Source organism: Hippichthys cyanospilos, chromosome 11 (genome assembly GCF_059441005.1).
Source record: "Hippichthys cyanospilos isolate Australia breed blue-spotted pipefish chromosome 11, RoL_Hcya_1.0, whole genome shotgun sequence".
Taxonomy (NCBI): Eukaryota; Metazoa; Chordata; class Actinopteri; order Syngnathiformes; family Syngnathidae; genus Hippichthys; species Hippichthys cyanospilos.
In genome coordinates, this window is record NC_142379.1 from 17,981,833 (window position 1) to 18,000,561 (window position 18,729).

At 38.6% G+C, this 18,729-nt stretch overlaps 2 protein-coding genes across 3 annotated transcripts in view; one reads left to right on the forward strand and one right to left on the reverse strand.

Moving 5' to 3' along the window:
• On the reverse strand, positions 1-12,818 carry aifm4 (apoptosis inducing factor mitochondria associated 4). 2 transcript variants are annotated; one of them, XM_088427796.1, is made up of 19 exons: positions 12,689-12,818; positions 8,292-8,381; positions 7,752-7,861; positions 7,552-7,661; positions 7,129-7,173; positions 6,967-7,048; positions 6,774-6,886; positions 5,104-5,190; positions 4,943-5,034; positions 4,741-4,871; positions 2,957-3,072; positions 2,809-2,880; positions 2,652-2,715; positions 2,258-2,334; positions 2,047-2,164; positions 1,877-1,975; positions 1,731-1,806; positions 1,291-1,395; positions 1-653 (listed from the first exon to the last, which is right to left on the reverse strand). In XM_088427796.1, exons 2-19 carry the CDS (start codon positions 8,378-8,380, stop codon positions 623-625), a joined length of 1,617 nt encoding a protein of 538 aa, XP_088283922.1. In that variant the 5' UTR covers position 8,381; positions 12,689-12,818; the 3' UTR covers positions 1-622. The 2 variants fall into 2 exon arrangements, with proteins under 2 accessions (XP_088283922.1, XP_088283921.1); XM_088427795.1 differs by lacking the exon at positions 12,689-12,818 and adding an exon at positions 8,883-9,020.
• tlcd2 (TLC domain containing 2) overlaps positions 12,288-18,729 on the forward strand; it is a 26,947-nt gene continuing 20,505 nt past the window's right edge. The window contains exons 1-2 of the mRNA XM_088427797.1: positions 12,288-12,841; positions 12,946-13,028. Coding sequence (XP_088283923.1) covers positions 12,663-12,841; positions 12,946-13,028 — 262 coding nt within the window. The 5' untranslated portion in view covers positions 12,288-12,662. The remainder of the gene's footprint in view (positions 12,842-12,945; positions 13,029-18,729) is intronic.

Genomic DNA, 18,729 nt, shown 5'->3' on the forward strand with positions numbered 1-18,729 from the left:
TGCCGAGCGAAAACAATGTATTTATTGACATTTTATTGAGACTGTAAATACACCTATGTAAAGACAGGAGATAAAATAATCATGATCATTGGAGTACACCTAGACTGACACACAAAAACTAAATTCTGACAAAACTGTCATTTTTTTTATACTGCGGTTTCCTACCAATTTGTGGCTTTTTATTTTCAAGTTGTCAGTGTTTACATTTGCTCAAAGTGCTATTTACCCATTTATCTTCAGGCTTAACAACATAAAATACAAAACCATTCACCGTAAATCACACAAAAGACATGAAGCTATCAATATAATTTTGCACCCGATCTTTTTCAAACACAGAAATTGATGCATCATCAACAAGCATTTTGTGGCTTATTAGATATACAGTACTGTAGGTTAACTGGCAGTGACTATCATTCAGGCAAAATAAATTTTAGAAGTGATAACAAGCATGCGTAACACGTCGATCCATTCTGACGTTGTTGGTGTCAAAGCAACAATAAGAAGAGTTAAGCAGGAACAGGTCAGATATTGAACGTTTTCGGAATGCCTGAGGCAGCGTGGGGATTGGCTAAAGAAAGAAGGTGGCTGTGTCCTTTTGTCAGTTAGATGCAATTTGAACACCTTACATTTGGAGCCAACTCAGGTCTTCACCTCTGAAACGAGAAAAGGGTCATCTGTAATGTATGTACTTATTCTCAGTCATTAAAAAAAAATCATAATTTATCACCCCATGAGCAATGTGAATGTAAACATCTTATTGATTTGTTAATGTCATCTTTCTTCACAACTTTGTGATTCAGTGAAGACAGGTAGTTCTTCATTAATTCTTGTTATTTGCTCTCTGACATGGCAAAACAATGACATAATGGTTACTACCACATCAGTCATTCTCATTGAAAAACAATATTTTGGGGGGTTATTGCTGGTAATGGAATCACGTCACTGTAAAACATGCAAAGCTTTGTTTTAACCTTGCAAAACCACTCATGTTCATTGCTACTTTCTGTCTGAGATTGAGCAGGAATCAATAAAAACTGTTTCACTGATTCACATTAAAAAAATAAAATGCGACAGAGGAAAAGGATAGAATAATTAAAAACATTATAAACTTTAAAACTACATAGCTAGAAAGAGATATTTTTTTTATGTAGAGTAAGTGGCTTTACCAATTAAGACATAAAAACAATAGGCCATCGAGTGTAGACCTATCCTACATTGTGCATCCCCCACCGTTGGAACATCCCCTTTGCACATATAGCTTCTTTTGTATGAGTGAATAGTCACACTCACTGAGTCTGCGCTTTTGAAATACGCTGGCCTGTTGCCATCAGTTCTGCCAGCCGAGCGACAGCCGGATCAAACATGAGGCTGGCCGCCGCGACCACAGCATCATCCCTATGGACAAACATAGGCAAAACAAGTGTTCTAATCCATCCCCTGCAATAAAGGTTAGCACATCTGCATCTCATTTCTGAGGTGGAGAATTTCAATCTAGGATGGCGTTTGCATGTTTTCCCTGTGCTCATGTTGGCAGGCTATGAAATCAACCGTGACAGAATAATTCATTAATAGTCGATGGGTATGTGTGTGAATACACTATGGTGATCTGTCACGGATATAGTCCTGCCCTCCCCCAAAGTCAGCTAGGATAAGACAACAGGGACAATTGGTGCATAAATAGTTGAGTAAAGAAGTGCATCTTGATATTGTTTATATAAGGACATACTTACTTAATATAAAATGCCAGGAACTTTCTTTCCTCCACTTTGCCTTTAAATATGATTTCAGTGAAGCCTTCCCCATACCCTACAAAAATTAAAAGTCAAAGATTGTTAAGAGCTTTACCTGATGTGAGAGTCAAAGAGAAAAACATTACCTGTGTATCTGATACTCTTTCCAAGCAACACGGTCCAGAAGAAAGGAACAGACTCAATTTTGGTTGGTATATTTAGCATATTGAGGGCAGCCACTTTTCCTGAAGGCAAAAAAAAAAAGTGACAGGAGCTCAATGATGATTGAAGTTGACCAGAATGAACCATGTCTTACCTTGAGCCTGTGACATCTGCCAGTGCCCCACATTAACCCGCTGATCATCTCGAATGGACAAAGGAAAGGAAGTGATGTCTCCTGCACTGAAAACATCTGCTACGTTGGTCCTCATGAACTGAAGCGAGACATATCACATACACTCGTCACAACAAGTGACACGCGTCCAGTCATTAACACAACAGTGACTGCCATTGATTGTTCGCTTCACCTTGTCCACAACAACTGCTTCCCTGGAATCTGTTTCAACTTCACTTCCTGATAAGAAGTCAGAATTGGGGATCACACCTGAAACATACGTCGATATGTGCCCAAAAAGTTAGATCATAACACATCTATAAAATATATTTGTCCAATCTGAGCAAAATAAGGAATTTGTATGCTGGTTTAGAAGCTATAATATCAAAGTTATATTCAGATATAATCCAGAAAGCCAATGTACATTCCAACCATTTATCTCTTGTCATTTTCTGCACAATTCTACAATTAGAAATGGGGATAAATACAAATCTTAACAAATCATAATTTGATGAACAAATGTCAAACATGATCTTTTATCACCAATTCATGAAAAACACACTGATATTGATAACAGGAGAAATGACCTATTCCTGCAATCACCACATCAGCCTCCAGAACTGTACCACTCTTCAGCAAGGCTTCTTTCACCTGCAAAAACAAAATTTGCACCTGAAGCAACTCACACAGGTTTGATGTAGCTCAATCAAAGGTTCAACTTTGTAGTCTGAAAAGAAGACCTACTGAGCCGTTTTCTCCTCTGATCTCAATGACTCGGTCATTCATGTAGAACTTTACATTCTGCTCCTCCAACATCTTAAAAAGATGAGGTGTTGTAGACTGTCTGAGCGAACATCAGTGCAATTGCAATTCTTTTACAATTGTTTCTTACTTGCATGGTCATGTGGCCAATCTGGGATCCTAGAGAGCGTTCATATGGGTATGTGGAAGTTCCAACGATGGCCACGCTGGAAGCTTTGTTGGCAAGATAGGATGCCACCTCCATACCTACAATTAGATTTTTTTTTTAAATATATATGAATGAGAACACAGTGAAAAAGGAAAAACAAAAATACAGTTTCACCTTGAGAATGCTATTGATTTAAAGCGACTTCTTTACACTTTTGACAGTTATGAACTGCAAAATGAAACTTGAACATGACTAGGTAACCACACCAAGACAGAGAGCTGAATTCACAAAGAAAAAACTGTGGCCACTGACAGCAACTTTGATTTGCACTTGCAAATTGCTCAGTCTTAACTCTTTCCTGGGCACAGTGGCCGCTCTTGGCTTATAGTCTAAACAGGCAGGAGCGGCTTATTAGGCATGTTTTTTTAAATTTTTAATATTTAAACAGGCAAGAATTTTCAGGATTTTATAGAAATTTAGAGGTACGTTAGAATCTAAGCAATGGTGTTGGACGTTTTGCCTGTTTTGACTATCGGCCGAAAGCGGCCGCTGTGCCCAGTAAAGGGTTAAGGACCTTTTCTTGAAGTATATGGCACTAATGAAGTACCAGACAAACACACCCAGTTTGACAGGTTAAGTGCAGTTTGTACCTATTTTCAACCACACAAAGTAAAGTAAAATGTTTGTTTTGTGCCAAGAATACTGTGGCAAAACCATGGCAGTTAGCAACAGACTCTTTCGCTCAATTCACATGTTTAAACATTCTGCTCAACCTAATGTCATTTCTACATCACCAAAATTATTGCGGACATCTAAAACCCACATATTTCTGAAATTTTGGAGTTTTAAAAAATAAGCATTAACCTAATTAAGTGACATCAATCTGTAGCCTTGGATATGAAAACAACATTATATTCATTCATTCATTTAACGTCAATTGATCCAAAACAATCAGAGATTGATGTGGGATGCATAGTGATGGCCATGTGAATTTTCCTCACGATAGATTGTTGTCTTCTGACTAACTGTGCGTATTTTTACATTTAAAATAATCTCTCGTGTAATGTGAGGTTTCACTGAGAACAACCTATTCAACAGCTTTGAACTGGCGTTATTTGCAGACCAAAACAGCCTTTCGCTATTTGCATCAGTGAATTAGACTTTTGTTTATACACAGGGCTCATTTGCAGTGAGGACAGCAATTTTCCCGCCAAATATATGCATCTTCTCTCATTTAAATAAACACTACAGAGCGCATCAAAATTTTTCTTGCTTGTCAGCGCGGTTAAAGGCTCCTTTCAGCCTTTGTGTCTGCTTTGTGAAATGGATGGATGGGAATGGCGACATTTATTGTGGGGTTTCTGTTCATTTCTGGTTTGGGTTCTTGTTGCGTTTCCCTTGCATCTGTCTGTTTAGTGTAGATTGTTCCACCGGTTATCCATGTGTTCCAGCCCCTGTGTCTCCTCCAATCAGCTTCCCTCCGTTGTCTTGTGTGTTTAAGCCTCAGTTTTGTTACTGCTAGTTGTCGGGTCATTGTCTAACATCGTTGTTTTTGCCATCTACAGTAGGTACATGTTCCTGTCGCTGTTTCCTGATTATTTAACCAATTATTTTGAGCATGTCACCTCCCGGCTTCCCCTGCATTTTTCGATCCACCTTTCCTAGACACCTCACCAACATGTCGTACGATCGTGACAGAATGAGAGGGTGTGAAACAAAACGTGCGTGCATTTCGTTAAAACTAAAAATAGAAATAACTTGACAACCAATGAAGGAGGCTCCAACGACGACAACCTTGCGCCCCAGGCAGGAAGCATGAATGTCTTTGGCATCTTCGTACCTCTGCAGTGTCTTCACTCCTGTGAGGTCGCTACCGGGACAACTGAGAGGCCTCGCTCTGTAGATATTAACACATGTTTACAAAAGAAAAAAAAAAGCTGTTGTTGAGAATAAGATAACATGTCTTGCCTGCAGCCTGTTGAGATAAGAAGCTGGTCATAATGCAGCAACGAGCCATCCCTCATCGTTACCACTTTATCTCGTGTGTTTACACTCACCGCCTGAATGTAAAGAAGACAATGTTAGCCTTTGTAATGTATTGTTGAAATATGACAGTCTTTACTTTTCACCTCTTGCTCAGTCCGTACTTCTATTCCATATTGTTGAAAGAAATCATGAGAGCGCAGGACAATGTTGTCACTGTCCACGTTCAAAGCCTGAAACAAGAAAACATTTCCCCGTATTTTTTTTTTCGTGGAAATCTCCCAGGTCAAGGCACAAACGGAAATACAGAAGAACCTCTGCAGTTGCCTTTATGTTCGTATATATAGAATTCCATCAAGATTTTGATGATTTTTTTTTTATTTCTGCTGCACAAAACTTTGAAACGTCAAACATGCAGTGATATATGATCTTATAAAATGTCCGTTTTTTTCATTAGCATTTATATCCGAGTTTTGTGCTGACACCACAGAAGGCCAGAAGTGATGTCAATAAAGCCGATGAGCATAGAACTGAAAATGGAACCTAATACAACAAAAGTGGGACGTGCATCTGGCCTTGCGACTCGACACCGTATGGCAGAGCCCCATTGCATGCTGAACAACATGGCAGAACAAACGCAAATGAAAGTTAGCAAACCTATTTGCCATTGTGATGTTGAAAAATCAATAAAAAGCCATTTAAAATAAGGTTGGTGACTTTGCTTCACAGCATTCTACAAATGCACTGGAATTTGAAATTTTATGGCCCCACGTGTGTAAATGTTTTCGAAAGGCTGTTGGCAATGATCAATTGCTCACTTTCCTGAATTTACCCATCTACTTCAGTAAGAAATATATTCCAGCCTTTGTTCTTTACTCACAGGTTAATTCGGTCAGTTCAGCTGTATCAATACAGTATAAAATATAGTGTAAGAAGGTTTTCCAAAAATACTTAACCACAGGGTTTTCTTTTTTGTGTGTGCGTGTGTATATTCCATGATATATAACTTAAATCTATGTCCGTTTTTCCTTTTTGGATGGATTGTTTTAATTTGAAAATCTACAAAAGTGACTGGACATCTGACCCTACAGATATATCAGCTACAGATCCTGTAGCAATGAGTTTTGTATGACAATTTTTGATCATCTTAGTGTCAACTTGAACATGCCTTCCTCTTAAGATCCTGCACCATACTTTGTAACTTGCCGCTACCTGGAGGTCATAACGTCCAGCTTTCAAAATTTAAACAAAACAGTCAATCTGAAAAAAACACATGAACATAGATGTAATAACTCGTATATCAAAGAACACACACACACAAAAATTGGGCAAAATTTTACAACAGATGAATAAAGTGGGAGTTACTTTTCCCTCGTCACCCTGTATTTGTAAAATATCACATGAAACAGCCACAAGTTTTAGACTGGAGTAAAACAAGTCGTAAAAACTACCTGCCAAACCCCGCATATTGCGCGACATTTTAGTTTGTCGGTTTCAGTGGTGTCTGTGTGCTCAAGTCAACAGTAAGAGAAAAAAGTCGTTAAGAGAAGTGACTAACATTGTTAGTCTTCTCTCTTGACTTTTCTCACTTGTCGAGTTAAGTACATAACAATTAAAATAATGTACCTTGTTAAACTTGTTTACTTTGTAAGACTCTTACACTATTATCGGGACATCAATCAGTCCTGTACAGTTATTAATGGGTTTACGATGGGGGTTTGATCTCAGGACAATTTTGCTAAATTTATGTTCAACCTTAGAAGTTCAACTGTACAAGAAAAAATAAAGAAAAGCACAAAATGGAGCAAAATCTTACCTTACTCAGCTTGGGTTTGTCAAAAGGAGGCAAAGAGTCTTTGGTGACCATGAGGATTCGGCCCTGGTAGCAGTTCTGACGGAGCGTCTCAGCACATACCAAAGCCGCAGGGCCTGAACTCACAGCATAACAGTATCAAGCTGGTCCTGCGAAACAGACCCAATCAAAACCAGAAGCGTGAACCAGTCCTTACCCCCCCCTATGAGCAGGATGGTATGTGTGATGCGTGGTAAAACACTGCACATCTCTTTCACACGTCTGGTCTGCTTAAGAGCCTGAGGAGAGACACAAAGACATTTTTAAACATTAGGTTAATAAAACTTGGCTTCCAAAGACTTGACCTGGATTCACTTGCCTTTTTCTTGATGGAAACGTACACCTTTCCATCATGAACCTTCACCTGTGTCAAAATGGTTAAAATACTATGAGAAAGAATTAAAAAAAAAGTATTTCAGTAGACACTAAATTGGGTATGCCTGCAAAGTCTAATGAGCTCCAGTGCATGACCTAAATTTTTGGATCCGACAAATTGCTCTGCTGTGATACTGCCATAAGGGTTTTAATTGAACTATAGTATATCTTTAAGTGTCATAGTGAGATAGGTTTCTAGTAATTTTACTTTGACTAGATGAATAGGTCAACAAAATAACACCCAATGCTCTGATGGTGTGCAATTACAGAATACTGCAAACTACAACCACGCTGTTATAGAATATTGTTTAATTAAGACTCCTTTGACAGAGTTAAAATGAGAATTGATAGTTGAGATGAGTTTTACCTTGTGGCAAGGCAGCGAGTCCAAGCCTGGATACTCCTCAATATCTCCAGTTTTAATATTGAAACAAGCACCATGGAAAGGACATCTCACCCTGTTGCCAAGCAGTGCTCCTGCAGTCAAATAGTATGTATCAGTTCAATGTAAACTTATAAGGACCTTCCAAGCTGAATTATTGCAATTTGGCTTGATAGAATGTTTACCTTTAACCAGAGGGGCATTATAATGAGTGCACTGACTTCCCACTGCACTGTACTGACCCTCCGTGCGGACAAGTAACACTTTCTGATCTGCCACAGAGACTACTTTCATCCTTGATTACAAACAAAGACAGTAATCATATATACGGTACAACCCACAATACTGATGCAAGAATGCATGAGGTGTCTCTGTCAGAAAAGTTAGGACTAGTGTCAGAAAACACATTTTTCAAATCCAAAGTACAAGTTTTCACGTTTAGAAAAAAATCCCCCCTAAAGTCGAACACACTTTCCCAGCCTTTCACACAAAGGCACAAGGTTGGTGAGTAGGGAGTTTGCTCCAGCAAAGTGAAGTTCTTCTCTCCCAGGAAGTACAGGATGCTCAAAGCATTGTGAGAGGGTGAGTTTTCAGGGGGAAGCAAATGACGAAGGATCTCTTTGTAAATGTGCTGGTCTATTGTCTACCTCACTTGCGGTTTAGGTTTTGTGACACAAGCCCTTCAATTTTTCACACAACACTTTCTTGTCAAAAGTGGGACATACTGGCCATCTCTTAGGTCAGCCTCCTCACAAACCATCCCAGTCACCACCTCTGAATCTTCGCCTTGATCTTGTTCTTCTTTAGGATTCATGCTGTTGAAACATGAATCGCATGAAGTAAATGCACTATTGTCGGGTTAATTACTCCAAGTTTTGCTACTTCAAACACACGACTGAACTTCTGTATTTTGTGTAGGAAATGTCCAGTTGCATTTCCCCGAAATTTTCAATTTGTTTAAGATTTAAAAGGGCATGAATGGTTTATATCAAGTTTGTCTGTGAAGTATGACTGAAACCCGATGCGCTGAAACAACAAACAAAAAAAACCACACCCACACTGTAGTCAACTGAACTACACGAACACACGCGCGCGCGCACACACACGAATATGCAAATATATAACTAAATGCAAAATAACCTGACTGCCCATTTAATGTAATGACCAAAATATATATCTTTTTTTTTTTTTACATAATTTACTTTTCGATCAGATGTTCACTCTCATACAATTAAACCATTCAAAATATGTATTATTTTTAAAATCGCTGAATAAGTGTTATAAAAAGAACAGAATGCCATTAACGCGACGCTCACCTTTTTGCCTTATGATGAGATGCTTCTTAAATATAAAAAGACCCGCCCGCCGGTATTGCTCGCAGAGCATGTGACCGTCGAGTCAACTGTTCTGCTCTTTTAGTTGTGAGCGATGTTACGCCATTGTATCGAATCCGGAAGTAGGATTTGTTGACAAATGAATGACTACATTTACCACAACTCCATAGTGCATAATGACGTTTTGTGAGGCATTCAGGACCTCTTCGGAATTGACCAATACAATGAAGCAACTTAATGCATTGATATCTGGGCATATCGGTGCTGAGTTTAACCCAAACTACATTTTGCAGGAATATCTAAAATGCACCTTGATTTATTGTTTATAAAGAAAATTTGTGTCTACAAGTTAAAACTCTTAGAAAACATGTTTAAATATACTGTTAGTAAAGAGTGAGTAAGTAAAGTAAGGAACGATTGGATATTTTAAAATAGTAAATAGGGCCTACATGTAACCAGTGCTGGTGGTATATTTTGTATTTCAGCTTATTTGTAAATTGATAGGTTAATTTGCAGGTAGCTTGCATCAATTTATTTGTAAATTTTTTTGGTAGGTCATAACAGTGTTGGGAAAAGAGTGACAAGTGCTTACTTTTTGTAGCGTTTTGGGTGGGTTGCCGTGTGCTGTAACAATTTTCTATAAGTGAGGTATCCTGCCTTGAAAAAGCTTGCTAATTTAAAGACCTGATGCGAGGTAGACATGACCAGCCTTGTTTTGAGTAACACGGCCAAAACTATTTTAAATATACTTTTATTAGGTTTATTTTTTTTCTTACGCAACCCACCCAGGTTTCCTAATTAGATGCATTGCAATGCACTTGGTAACGAGAATGCGTTTGTTCATCAATCTAAGGTAATCTTGAGCGATGATGTAATTTCCGGGCAGGCCAAGCCGACAGTCAACCATTGTACTGTTCTTCGCCATTGTTGTTCAGCGATATTCTTAAGATGCCTCGGCATCATGAGGCGATGCATTGTTCACATTCACGGCAACAGTTTGAATGGCCAACAGTTAGTTAGCGCGTGTACATCCATCCCGCAAGAGGATTTTGTGATGTATTAAAATAAAAAAATTAGACCGGACCCATTGGTCAAAAATATAAAAAATGGTAAAAAAAGGACCAGTATTGTTTGCACAAAGCAAATGAATTCCATGTCGGTGTTGATGAGTGTTTCTTGTTACAAGTGCTTCACAAAGATACTTTTAATATGAGCATTTACATGTTTGATGTGTCATGTTCAATATATTTATGTAGCAGAATACAAAATTATGCATGGACCAGAGCTGGGCACATTGGACCATTGTTGGCGGATGCCCATGTTTCGGCAAGCGCTTCCACACTTTTGGCAAACGCTTTATGATGTGGAGCCTTGTAAAAATCCATGGACTGAGAAGGACCGTCTATTCTGGGCAGGATCAACAGACATATATTATCAGACTATTTTCATAGAGGCGTCGCACATTAAGCTCATACCAAAAATGCGGCTCGCTCTCCTAAAGATCAGCACCAGTCAAGGACGGGCCAATTTCATGATGGTTTTACTCAGTTCTGGTATTGATTGTGTTGTCATCTGGTTCGAGGTTGCCCCCCGAGCCCCCAATAAAGCTAGATGAGTCGCATGCATGCACTCTGCCGTTGCAAGCACTGCTAGTAGAATAAATGGAACAGTATATCGTCTCATCGCATGTAATTTACAGCACAGCACAACATTGAATTTCAGGCAATAATGTTAGGCTAATAACTGCAGACTATATATCTTAGCATTTTTGTAATGACACTGGGTCTTGTCTTCACTCCATGTTCTGCCATTTGGGCACAACATTTTTGATCTCCTGAGCATCTGGCACAACAAGGTCCAGCATACATCATACCAACAGATCTCAGATTTGGTTCAAATATTGCTTTCTGAGACCAATTCTGACTGGCTTTTATTTTTTTAGCCCAGGAAAACGATTTGGGCAAAATGACTCTGACAAAATGTTATTTTATTTTGTCCAATATACGAAATAGAAATTATTTTTATGGTTTATTTTTACTATAATAATTAATGACTTTATGTATGAGACATTTGGCATTTTATGAAATCATCTCACAGAAGCACTTTGTGTTATCCCACTGAGCATTTGTTTTTAACATTTTGATATTAGTTGCATGAATTTACCAATGTCACCTTAATTCCCCCATTCACATTTGTGTTTCTTTTCTTTTCATCCATGTTACATTCATTGATTGATCATAAACAACATACAGTATGTTCTTTAAACAAATACACCCAGATACAGAAATACAGTAGATATAAGTGAAGGGTGTTAATAGTTAAGGATGTGCTACTTACTTTATCAAACAATACAGAAAGGGAAAATGAAAACTAGTATGTTATTCACTATTTATTTGTTTGCATTTAACATTTTATTCAGCTTATTTTTGTTTTGTCCTTTGGTAAAATGTTGGTTTACTTCAGTGCTTCTCAAATAGTGGGGTGGGCCCTAATGGGGGAAGTTGGGGGGGGGGGGGGGGTTATCATGTGAAGTGTAATTGCAAAAAAAAAAAATCTTTTTTTTTTTTTTAGTTTAATTCACTTTGATGCGCTTGGTTATTTCTTTCACAGTTAACAGTTGTTCAAAGTTGATTTACATTTTTTTTGTTAATGTTAAAAAGTGGATACAGGTTTAGTTATACGTCTATGTTTTTATAGATTTTTTTTGTAGTCATTGCATCGAGTTTGGGGACATACGAAAAGTTTTCTCTTTCCTGGGGGGCTTTGGCAAAATATAATTGAGAAGCACTGCTTTACTTGGATGCACTAGAGTGATGGTAATTGATGAGCGCTTCTTTACTGTTTAGAAATAAGGTGCATTTGGCAGATATTGTATGGTACATGTATGGTAAATGTTTTGCTCAATGACAAATTGTAAAGATTTTTCATATTAATATATAATTATGGAAAAACGTATGATTAATTAATTATTTAAGAGCTCTGATATGTTCACGCACCATCCTCTTTGTGCATTTTCCTGCCAATTTGAAATAATTTCTTGTTTTTTCAATGTATGGTAAAAGGTACTTTTAATAATAATCAATATGGCGCCACCTACATAAAAGGGATGGAATAAAAAATAACTCAGACTCCTTGGGCAAACGAAAACGAATTGATTGATTATGTAATAATATCTAGTTAAAATAAAAATATTTATAAAGTGAATCATTTAATGAAAGAAAAATCAATCGCCGTACATTCCAGTACTCGAAGGCCAAAAGGTGGATTTTCTGGGGGCTCTTGAATGCGCCACAAAACATGCTTGCTTGTGGCCGCGCCCCCTTGTAGTAGGGCGGGGAGAAGCCGTCTGTTTGGTTTGTCGGGTGTCAAAAAGTTACACAAGCAAGGACGAGATTTTACAACAGAGCTGTTTCACAACCTTGCCTTCGTCGTGTCGCCTTTGCGGTGCATTTATACCTACCGGGGCGTTCGCCTGCGACCAAGAATTCTTGTCCAGAGCTCAAGGCGCTTAAACAACCCCAGTCCACCTCTGGTGCGCACGCTCTCGTCATTTCAACACGTTTTTTCGACTTCTGGACTGGCGCTCAACCGATCAAAACAAACACCCCTTCCGCGCTTTCACAAGCGTGCTTAAGCGTGACCTGGTGGGCATGTGATTTTGTGGAACGTCTCTAACAAGAAATAGGTGGCCACGGCGGCCAGAGCCACACCAAGTGCAATTGGCTGTCAAGCCTTCGTTGGTCTTTACACGTTTTTGAGGACATGGAATTGAGCTCGGTACTTCTTACCATCGGAGGATCCTACGGATTCTTTAGATCGATCAATACCGGAGTGGGCAGACTACCTGTGCCGGAAGCTGCTCGCAGGAATACGTTAAAATGGAGAAACATCTCTACGTCCTTTGTGCACAGCCTCGTCACCGCTATCTGGGCAGTTCTTTGGTAACGAGGCTCACCTTCTAATGAGCGTTTTCGTCAAATTTGACAAATATAAAAAAGAGGTAAGGTCATCGTGTGAATGAACTTTTTTTTGAATTGTTTTTCAGCTTTTTCCTACAACCAGAGATGGCTGAAGATTTGATAGGAACGCACTCCATGTTTTCGCACGCGCTGGTGTCTTTTTCAATTGGTGAGTAATTAATCATCATGGATGGATATCGTACGAGTTGGGTGTACACGTATGCGAGGCTTCGTGTTGATGATGGAGTTCCAACCTGGGTGTGCCATCAACGTTCATATTGCTCATATCAGCAAAAGGCAACGTGGGAAACCCGTTATACTCCTTTACGGTGTACATTTACAGTAGTGGACATAAAAAGCGCGTGCGCACACACACACACACAAACACAAACTAAACTATATTTAAAATGTAAATTATTTAACTAACGTAGTAGGTAATAGTCAGGGTTTTCCAGGACTAAGTACATATGCCTTACTGTATAGTTGTGATTCCTTGAAGTGGACCTTTCTTAAAGGAGGTTTCTCTTGAGATCCAGATTTTCCTCATACATTCTAGAAACAAAGTTGTTGTTGGGTTAATTCAGTGCTTCTCAATTATATTTTGCAAAGCCTCCCCAAGGAAAAAGAAAACATTTCGCATCCCCCACACACTTGCGGCATGGCTCGGTTCTAGAGTGGTCATCGCCCAGCCGAGAGGCTGTGGGTTCAATCCCCTGACCATCGTGACCATGTCGAAGCGTCCTTGAGCAAGACGCTGAACCCCTAGTTGTTCCTGATGCTGCGTCATCAGGAAGTCAATGACTAGTTAGTGTAAAGCGCTTTGAGTACTGGAGGTAGAAAAGTGAAATTCCATTCACCACTTGCCACACCAACCATAAAGATTATTATCTATAAAAATCTCTCTCTCTCAATATCTATCTATCTATCTATCTATCTATCTATCTATCTATCTATCTATCTATCTATCTATCTATCTATCTATCTATCTATCTATCTATCTATCTATCTATCTATCTATCTTCTTTCTTTCTGGGCTAAATGTCTATACAAATTGTATAAGTATTCCTAAAATTTTTAACATTGACAAAAGGAAAACGCAGCATCAAAACATTTCAACAACTGTTAACTACTTTATATTTTACTGTATATTTTTTTACAACATTTATACAGCTTAAATGTTTGGTTAAAGGTTTGTCCAAGCAGAAAAAAATCCAAGTGCATCAAAGATGAAAAAAGATTACAATTCTTATTTTACACTTCACATGGCAAAAACAAATCCTTTTCCCTGGAGTCAGCTGCGCCCCACAACGGTATTGCTTTGCACCCCCCCAGGGCGGCCCGCCCCACTATTTGAGAAGGACTGGGTAAATTGAAGACTCTAAGTCAGGGATCTGCAACCCCCAAGTTTGTAAGAATCATATTGAACCAAAAAAAAAAAAAAAAAAAAGACAAAGCTGTCTGGAGCTGTAAAAAAAATTAAATCATTCTCATATTAGCCTTATATGAAGTCAGCGCATGCCGTAAATGTCTATATTGGCTATATTAGCCTACAATCAAAATGACTAAGTAGGCTACTAATTAAATATTAATTTTCCCTTCAGCACATGCGTCCTGGAGATAATGAAGGCACCACATGCTTACTCTGCTGTATGACAGTGCTTTAAGTTGAACTTCCATTCCAATATTTATATACTCTATTATGCTTCATTGCGTAATTAAATTATAGAAATACAATTGAGATTTTTGTTGTCATTTTTATTTTGAGGTTTCAAAAAAAGTAGAAGGCAATCCTTAAATTTGAGCAACAAAACACAATAGTATTCCTATGTGTCTTTCCAAATAATTCCTGAGAAAAATCTGAAATTCCATGATTAAAAAGTCTATTCCCTACCAAATTTGTGCCTTTAACAGTTGCGTTCTTACCCATTTATTGTGACTTCTTTTTTCAAACATCACTGAACAGCTTCTCTACATCGGTCATGTAAAATATTGTTGTTTTTTGACAGCTCATTACAAAGCAAACATGCAGCCAATCTATCCATTTTGGCAACAAAAGCAAATTATTTGGTGCAAAAATTGTTGAATTCTCTATGTTTCTCTTGTTCCCTTCATAACCATAACCCATCAAATTCCCGACGATGTACAGTATTTGTTTAGCCACAGCCACTAAAAAAAGTGTGTGTAAGGCTATGAGGCAAATCTTTGTGACAGAAATGTTGAAATTGTATTTTTATTCTATGTAATTTTACAGAATTGGAATACATTAAGCCCCTGCTCTAAATTCTCACCCAAATGTAGCCAGGGTAGTCTAGCTCACCGGCGACCCTAATGAGGATAAACAGTGTAGGAAATGAATGAGTGGCTAAATCTATCATTTAGAAATTGTATCTTTCATATTCTTGAGTAATCTCAGCGTGGAATTAAAATTGATTTGTTGAAATGAAAGCTTTGTGAGTGATAAATATGCACAAAAAGTTTTCAAATTAAACGTTTTTTCAAAATAAAATATCTTCCAGACTCGGATAATGCATAAAATGGAAATAATTATTTCGGGTCCGGTTCCGGGAGCAGTGGATCCACAGACCAGTAACTGGCTGTGGACGGCTGGTTGGGGACCCCTGTTCTATACTGCTTGACCTGGTTTAGTCCGTAAATGAGCTAGCCTATCCCAGTTGTTTTCCGACAAGTAGTGTAGTCCATCCTAAACTTTTTGACAACTAACAATGCACACAAATGTAGTCTCAAATTAAATCAAAACCTTCATTTAACCATGAAAAAGAAACCTATTGAGACCACAGTGTCATTTTAAAAAAAGTGATCTGATCTACACTATGAACATACAGCAACACTATACTTAAAATAAAAACAAAGCTACAAATAGGTAAAAAAAAAATTAAAAGGTACAGCTAAAAGCGAATAAAAGAACACTAGCAGAATAACATACTTTATTATTATTATTTTATTTTATTTTTTTAGCCACAAAAACATGACATGATTGTCGAGGTGAAAGTCCTCACTTAAACTGTTGCAGCACTCACGCTGCTCTCTAGCCAACAGGTACTGGTACATGTAAAATTATGAATTAAAACAAGTAGTATTGTAAAACACATGTTTTTGTATGCTGTAATGCTTTAGCTGTTTTTGTGAAATATCGTACATTTTTGAGTGGTTGTTACATCTGCAGTGTTCTGACAGCATTCACAGAAAATCCATGTTTTGGCTCGCAACCTTACTGGTTGTGGACGGTCGGCCACTCATAAAAAAATCAGTTGCAGAATCACACATGTTGCGCAACCGTTCAGTCTGTTTTGATAGCTTTTGAGCAGCGAGCTGCGGGACCAACATGCATGTTTTGGGAGTGTGGGAGGAAGGCGGAGTGTCAGGAGAAAACCTACACAAGCAACTGACAAACACGCATGAAGAGCTGAGATTCAATTCCGAATAACAGTAAAAATATCATCGTAAGGATACGTTGTTAAAGAACACTGCATGCAAAAAGTAAACAAAATATGTATAAAATACGCATGCGTGAATAAATTGTGCTTAGCCCAGTTATTTATATTACGCACAGCAAATAATTTCAGAGGTTTAGCAGGCACAGGTTTTTTAGTACTTAGTACTTTTTAGTATTTTTAATACATGTGTTTAAATCTCCCAAAAGACTGCAGTGTCTCTTGAACTTGACACCCTTCCACACAATGTACCCTCAATTAATATCGACCAACTCTATGTAAACTCAGCTGCTGACTTATGTATGCGAATTGAAATTTGCCTTTTTGTCCCAGACACAAAAGTGCTATGGTTAGCTCACGGCCAAAAGGTTCCACATTTGAAAGTTGAAACTGTCTTCTCAGCCCCCTCTTTGACATTCTTGAGTTGTTTCCCTCTTATATATAACAATCTGCCAAACTTGAGTACACGTATTTGTCCACTGTCTTAAAATAGCACTTGTTGCTATTTTCTAATTAACCCTTCAACAGTTTAAGGGCTGCCCCCAATCCCGAGAACCACAGTTTAATTGGCTGCTTGCCAGGCATCTTGGGCTCCCCCAAGAATTCTCAGGATGCCTGACATTCCGTCAAGAAGCCCAGCCCTAGAAACTGGCAGAGTGAAGTGCATTGCAGAGACGTGAATCTCAATGGAGGGCATTATGACCGGTCTGTGGCACCACATGTCACCCCCACTCACTTGTGTGACATCACTAGGGCAACAACATTGCAAAAAGTCATTGGTTTCAGCAGTTAATTTCCAGTAAAAAATTGAGGCCTCCCTCAACCACCGTGGTGAGATTCTGAGGTAATGCTTATTTCTGGAGAGGGGTTGGCCCCACATGTGTTTTGCTACCCGTGTTATGGCATTTCATCAATAGTTCACAGCCTAGTGAATGAAGACCTTGTTTTTGAACTCCGTCACCATCACCAGGACAAATCCAGTTAGTGTTATTGTTATTGTCTGCTTCTGTTCTCTCATCATAGGGGTGCTAGTACCATAGATAATCATATTAAACAAGATGTGGCCACAAGGTAGACATATAGGAGTAACACTTGAAGTTGTCATGTTTGCACTTGTCTGTCACAGAATAGTTCCCTCCCTGCTTTCCAAATTCCTGTATTATTTCCTACTACAAAAAAATGCCCAAAGCCATGTACTCGAAATTAAATAGTTGAACTTGACTATAATTATGTTTACAATTATTATGATGGCTGACAGTGTCCAAGACAGCTACTCTCTGTAAAAGCTATGAAATAGTTAAGGATCTTGTGAACCTTGAGAGGAAAAAGCACCATCAAGCACTTTTTCAGCCAACTGCTCCAGCCAATGGTTAGACGCAAGTCAGTGGAAACTGACTCCTGGGGTGATGATGCACAGCACCATTATTCCGGAATCAGCCACGGTTGTAATTTTGAATTCATTGGGATGTAGCAGACTCATGATAAACTCAATCAAATATTTAATTACCGCACAATGCCGTATTAGAACTTTTTTTTGTGAGCAATTATTGCTATTGATTCTATGCTTTTATTGAAGAAACATAAACAGCATAATGGATAGTGGTTAGCGGGTCTCTCCCACAGAACAAAACACTTCACCCCCCTTGCCTCTAGTGTCGCTCATTCTGGTGTATGGTTGGTGCGAATGTTTGGTGGGGATCTGAGGGTGTGTCGGCACACACTGGCAACCGCGTCTCCGTCAGCCTGTGGGTACAGAATGGCACAAGGCAGCTGTGGCTACAGAAGGTAGTTTACCACCACCAGCATGTGAATATGTGAGTGCATGAAAATAAAACCATTGTAAAGCATCTTTGAGTGTCCAGAAAACAGCTAAGAATCGGATGCGTTATTATTACTATTGCTGTACTGTATTACTGTTATTATAATTATTAATGTGGTCGTTGTTATGTAACGTATGGTACAACCACATCATATGTTCTATCATATATAGAAAATGAGTGTCACGATGATTAAAAGAACGATACATTTCATTGAGAGAATCATAAGCAGCATGTATAAAAAGCCATCGACATTCTCAAACCATCCAGTGATTCTGTCACATACACAGCATGTTTTATAGTTGCATATCTGTAAATAAAAGAATATGAAACATTTAAATGAATTGAGGGGCGGCATGGCCCTGTGGTAGAATGGTCGTCTCCCAGCTGAGAGGCTTGGGTTCGATCCCCCGACCAACAAGACCATGTCAAAGTGTCCTTGAGCAAGACACTAAACCCCCAATTGCTCCTGATGCTGCGTCATCAATAGGTAAATGACTAGTTAGTGGAAAGCACTTTGAGCACCCAAGGTAGAAAAGCGCTATATAAGTGAAAAGTCCAATTTCCCATCAGAATCCTGCTGTTTAGTCAAAAAAAAAAA

What these genes read in the sequence shown, in the direction of transcription:
- aifm4 (XM_088427796.1), bottom strand. Translation starts at nt 8,380, where the DNA reads ATGAATCCTAAAGAAGAACAAGATCAAGGCGAAGATTCAGAGGTGGTG. An exon ending in TGTGGTGATTGCAGGAATAG is followed by an intron (nt 2,335 to 2,651) that starts GTCATTTCTCCT and finishes CGTATGTTTCAG; the next exon opens with GTGTGATCCCCAATTCTGAC. An exon ending in ATTTCAAAAGCGCAGACTCA is followed by an intron (nt 654 to 1,290) that starts GTGAGTGTGACT and finishes TTCTCGTTTCAG; the next exon opens with AGGTGAAGACCTGAGTTGGC.